Source organism: Echinops telfairi, unplaced genomic scaffold (assembly GCF_000313985.2).
Source record: "Echinops telfairi isolate 266 unplaced genomic scaffold, ASM31398v2 ScPeMD7_7457;HRSCAF=8495, whole genome shotgun sequence".
Classification (NCBI taxonomy): domain Eukaryota; kingdom Metazoa; phylum Chordata; class Mammalia; order Afrosoricida; family Tenrecidae; genus Echinops; species Echinops telfairi.
The window spans coordinates 2,648,926-2,654,171 of NW_022111357.1; the positions used below are offsets into that span (position 1 = coordinate 2,648,926).

Below are 5,246 nucleotides of genomic sequence, written 5' to 3' on the forward strand. Positions count from 1 at the left end.
GTGGTGCTGGCGAGGGCGGTGAGAAAACCTCCAGCTGGTGGGCAGGGGACAGTCCCCATGCATGACCTCCTTCAGGGCAGAGGCAGGCCCTTGGCCTGTCTGCAGAACCTCCTCTCCCTGCTCCCCAGGCAGGTTTAGCTTCCTCGACTGGCTCAGAGAACCTTAACTTAATCACCCCCTCAAAGTGCTGCCATCAGCCCGAGAAGAATCACCTCTTGAGACACTCGTCTTGGCTCCGACATTCTGAGGAGATGGGTTGCTGCAGCAACATGGAGTGAGGTTAGACCTTCAGCAGGGCTTCCTCCACGGAAGGTATGAATGGAGCATGGTGGCCCCCCAAGAAGGACATGGGAAGAAAGCGGTATAGGGGTGGAAGAGGGGCAGAGCTGGGCAGCTTAGAAACAGAAGGTGACGGGATGCCCCTGAAGCTCCCTCTCCTTATAAAGACCAAACACCAGGAAAAGGCGGAAAAGCAGCAGCGCAGACGCTGGGCACACTCACTGGGCACACTCACGCCCCAAACCCGAGGCAGAGCTCCCGCAGCAGCAGTCTGGCCTGTCTGCTGGGCTGACGAGACTCCGAGGTCCTTCTCTGGGAGCCAGGGCCCTGGGTCCCCAGCAGTTCTACCACCAACTCTCTCGGTGGCCTCGCCAACGGTGCCGCTTTCTGCCCTGGCATAGCTCGCAGTGCACTGCAGGGTGGGCCAGAATGATCTCGGAGGGCGCTTCCGGAGGATGAAAGAGCAGCAAAGTTTGGAAAAGCCCAACACCGCTGCCCACACGGTCCTGAGGCGCCTCACACTAGATGTCCCCAGAGCAGCCACTGGCAGGTGGACACTCAAGCACACATGGCCCTCTCAGCCTCGGGGGGGAAGGCAAAGCGCCCAAGGAATGAAGCCAGCTCTGTCCTGCCCCAGGGGCCTGGGCAGGAGCCAAAGGCCCGGATGTGTGTCTGTTTGTGTGTCTGGGGGTGGGTTGGGGATAGGGGACAGGGCAGCTAGAGATTAGGCATCTTTTCCATGGATGCATACACGTAGCTTCCTAACACGCATGGGCACTTGTGTCTACATCACAGTGTGTGTGCGTGTGCATCAGACAGGCACACAGGAGGGATGCTGTATGACACTGTGTGCAATACATGTGGGGGTGCATTCGGTGGGGGTGGCAGTTTCCATTCAATCCCGCAAAATCCAACCTCTGCCCCCCTTGCCCCGGGGCCGCCTGGATGCGGGCAGCTGGAGACAGAGATGGCTGTGGCAGGACTGCCGTTTCAGAGTAGCAGGGGGCTCACTGGGGCCGGGGGCCAAGCAGGAGGAAGACAGCTTGGGTAAGGCTCTTGCACGTTAACTGGTGACCTTTGTCGAGCCTCAGTTTCCTCGTCTGTCCAGTGAGGAGGATCCCAACTCCCACCCCGGGCAGTGGTTGAAGGCTGCAGGGCAAGCGGTTCACCGAGTGCCCGCTGCTTCACCTCAAATGCCAGAAGCCTAGTCCAGGCAGCCCCAGGGTACTGGGAGTCCGAAGTGCTGGGGCCTGGCCCTGCATCGGCCACTAACTGTCCGTGGGTGACTTTGGTCTCCGGAGTCTCCTGTTTTCTCATAAGGAAAGTGGGACTGTTAACACATGAGGACGTTCACCTGGGGGACGTTCACCTGGGAATTCGGAGAGCCTTCACTGGGCCTGTTTCCAACCCCGGGGACAGTTGGGGTGGGTGGTTTGAGGGCCCCAGGATCAGAAGCCTGAAGGTCCTGGGAGCTGCCCTACCTCTTCCCCTCCTCATTCCCACAGTTTCTGACCCGGGGAAACAGGCCACCCGGAGGATGTTTACAGAGCCGTAAACCTTCACACAGAAAACGTTTGCTGGAAAGCTGGGGGCTGGGCGGCTGGGTCTCCCAGCAGCTCAGAGAATGGGTAGAGATGGAAGAAGACTGGCCTGGGCCTCCAGAGGATGCTGTAAGGGGGCGCACTCTCCCCAAAGGGCAGTGATGGGGTATCTCTGAAACGCTAGCAAGTGGGCTTGGTAATGGGTTGAAGGCTCAAACAGGGGTGGGGAGCAATGTGGGGGACAGGGACTTGGTGAAAGGACCAAAGGTTTAAAGAAGGGGGCGGGGGGGCACCTAGGCAGGGGCCCGTCGACTCCTCTTTCTGCAGCTCAGTGAAATTAGGAGTCAACAGCGCCCACCTCTCAGGACCCCAAATGCTGATAGGAGGGGCAGAGCCAGGGGTCTTTGGCTGGGCTAGCCCACCTCTGGGTGCCAGAAAAGGGGCCGGTTCCAGGTGGGGCCTGGTGAGGGGGGGGGCTTCCTACAGCAGAGGGGCCCAGTTCACCTCAGCTCCCTCCTCCAGGGGCCCCTCTCTGCTAGCTCTTCCCCAGCCTGGCTAAGAATGGGGTCCTGCTCACTGCACTCTTCCCTCCTCACTGAAGGGTGTTACCAAAACGTGCAGGACAGGGATGGAGGTCCAACAGCGGGAAGCACTTCCTGGAGCCCTGCAGCAAGGGATGCGTGATGAGAAACCCCACATCCGGGGTACCTCAAGCACAGGAGGGGGCTCTGCCTAGGTCCCCTCTCCCAGCCCCAGGAATAACTATCTCTCGCACCCAGACAGGTCTTTGCCGTGGACCAAGCTCCTTCCCACCCACTTCCTCCTCCAAGAGACTGGACACTTCTGACCTCTGTGACAGCCTGGCCATCTCAAGCTCAGAGAGGCCCAGCAATCAGCCCCAGGTCACACAGCATGCAAGGGATGTGGCTGCCAATTGACCCTTGATCCCTTTGGATTTCTAAGGTGGATGGCCAATTCTTTGAGATGTGTTAACCCCAGTCCATTTTCACACCAAATTTCCTCCACCAGAGCCTCTAAGAGGTGCCTAGCCCTGGGCTCCTGGGGACAAGTGGTCAGGAGAAGCTGCCCCTAGCCAGGGCATTCCTGGCATCCGGAAAGGGCAGGATGTGGGGCAAAGGTGCCAGTGGATTTAGCTCCTGGAGAGGAAGAGAAGGCCTTTCCAGAGAAGGCGACGACAGTGGCTGACCACGGGGCAAGCAGCGGTCCTTCACCTCCAGTGACTCTCCTGAGAGCTTAGCGGCCAGGCCTGGGGGCCACGGATTCCTACCTTCTATCGGCATCCTCAGGCCCAGCCATGCCTTAGAAAAGTCATCTCCCATGGCAAGCGCCCTGGCTCCCGGTGGAGTCTATGGGCAGCTGAGGGACTATGAGGACAAGGACCCCCAATACATCCATTCATAATTAACAAGTGCCCCTGCTTCTCATCCCCTGATTCCACAGTCCCTTGTCCCCCAGCACTGCAACCGCACCACTCCAAGCGCCCCCTTTCTGTAATGCTAAGTATCCAGCCCACACCCTCCCAGTGTGCATGGGAGCAGGGTTAAGCTATTCCTAACTTTGAACCAGAAGTTCTGTGGCATTGTGGGTTAAGCACTGGGCTACTAATCAAAAGGTCAGTGGTTTGAACCCACCAGCCGCTCCTCAGGGGAAAGATGAGGCTGTCCACTTCAGCAACAGCTTATGGCCTCAGAAACCCCACCACACAGTCCCACTCTGAGGCTCGCCGTGAGTTGGAATCAACTCTTTGGCCATGTGAGCGAGTTTTCCTTGAACTGAGACCCAATGCCTGGCCTCATGTTCTGAGCAATCTCAACTCCCAGCCCCAGCAGGGTCTCTGCACAAAGTTCAGGCAGCTGCAACCAGTGCTGAAGGACTGCGCTTGTCCTCCTCCTCAACCCCTCCCAGTGGCCGGGGATGGGGGGGTATCCTCCTGGACCAGCACCTTAGCCCCCTGTACTGGTAAAGTCCCTGGGACCAGTTCAGATGGGACAGAGGCTGGCCAGCAGATGCCAGACAGACAGGCAGACAAAAAGGCAGATGGAAATTGAAAGAAGCCAAGGGAGGTGTTAGGACAGTCATGTGGATACACAGATGGACAGTCGGGTGCACAGGTACGGGGACAGGGTACCAGAGGGATGGTTACCCACAAGCAGAAGCAAGGAGGTGAGAAATGGATAGACTCAGCTGGGCAGAGGGACAGCCAGCCAGGCAGGACCGTGGACCTGGCAGGACCGAGGACCACCCCAGAGACCCTAAGATCAGAGGCCCCTTTCTGGGGGGTAACAGGGGAGGATTTGTAGCAGCATATTTTCCAGGGAGCAGAGGTCTCTCTCTGGTACCTCCGAGCGTCCCAGTGACAGGCCCAGGCCTTCAACTGATATCCGCGGGCCTCTCAAGTTCCCGGCTGGGTCAGGCCGTCCCCCAAGATGGAGCTCTGAGCTGCCAAAATTCATTCTTTACATCCAAGAGGGCTCAGTGTTTTTGAAAGTTGTAGGAGCCCAGGAGGAGAGGAGGGGCCAGCAGGGAGCGTCATTGTTTCCTAATCTACCCCTCCCCTCTTTCTTTCCTCTGTGCCCAGGGCCAGGCCTAGTGCTGCGGCCAGCACAGCACACTGGGCAGGCGAGCAGGCCCAAGCGGCCAGGGCAGGCGCTGAGGCTGGCTGTGCCTGGGGAAGTTGTGGGTGGAGGGGGAGGCAGTGAGGATTGACCGAGGAAGACGGACAGGGCACACAGTGTCAGGGCCCAGGGGTGCCTCCAAGACCCCAAACACCTACTATCAGGGGCCAGCTCCAAGGGACTGGCAGGTGGGAGCTCATCCCCAGGTAGTGACAGTGCTGGGGAGGAGGTGACAGAAAGTGTGTGGGGGCCTCTTTGTGTTTGGGACACTGGGAGCAGCAGTGGGAAGGAAGAGAGGGGAGCCCCACTTCAGAGGCTCCAGACTTCAGGGAGAGCATGGGAAAGAGGCTGAATGTGGGGGGTACCTGGGACAGAGGGACAGGAGTTGAAGACCTGGATGGGAAGGTGTTGAGGGGTGCAGGGTGGAGGGTAAGAAGCCAGGTCAAACAGGGGTCAGAGGTTAGGGTCAAACCCAGGGGATCTGAAACCCGGCTCACATCAGAGAGGAGAAAACCAGGGGTCCTGGATGGGGAAAGAGGGCAGGAGGCGGAGCCCAGGCGGGGCGCCGTCCCCACAGAGAGCCCAGGTTCCGGCTGGGGCTGCGCAGGGCGGGCGCGCGGGGTGACGGAAGGGGCGCGGGGTCGCAAACTCACATGAAGACGTGGTAGACGAAGGCCCAGCCACGGGGCCGCTCCAGCACGTTGTACACCCAGTTCTGCAGGCGGCGGTAGCGCTTGTGCGCGGCCGAGGAGCGTTGGCCGCAGGCGGAGCCCGAGCCGGAGCCCGGCCC

General features: G+C 59.6%; 1 protein-coding gene across 1 annotated transcript in view; it reads right to left on the reverse strand.

Moving 5' to 3' along the window:
• Positions 1-5,246, reverse strand: part of KCNQ4 (potassium voltage-gated channel subfamily Q member 4) — a gene marked incomplete at its 5' end in the record, with an annotated part of 65,908 nt that extends 60,662 nt beyond the window's left edge. Inside the window, one exon of the mRNA XM_004705271.2 lies at positions 5,110-5,246. Within this exon, the coding sequence (XP_004705328.1) occupies positions 5,110-5,246 (137 nt within the window). The remainder of the gene's footprint in view (positions 1-5,109) is intronic.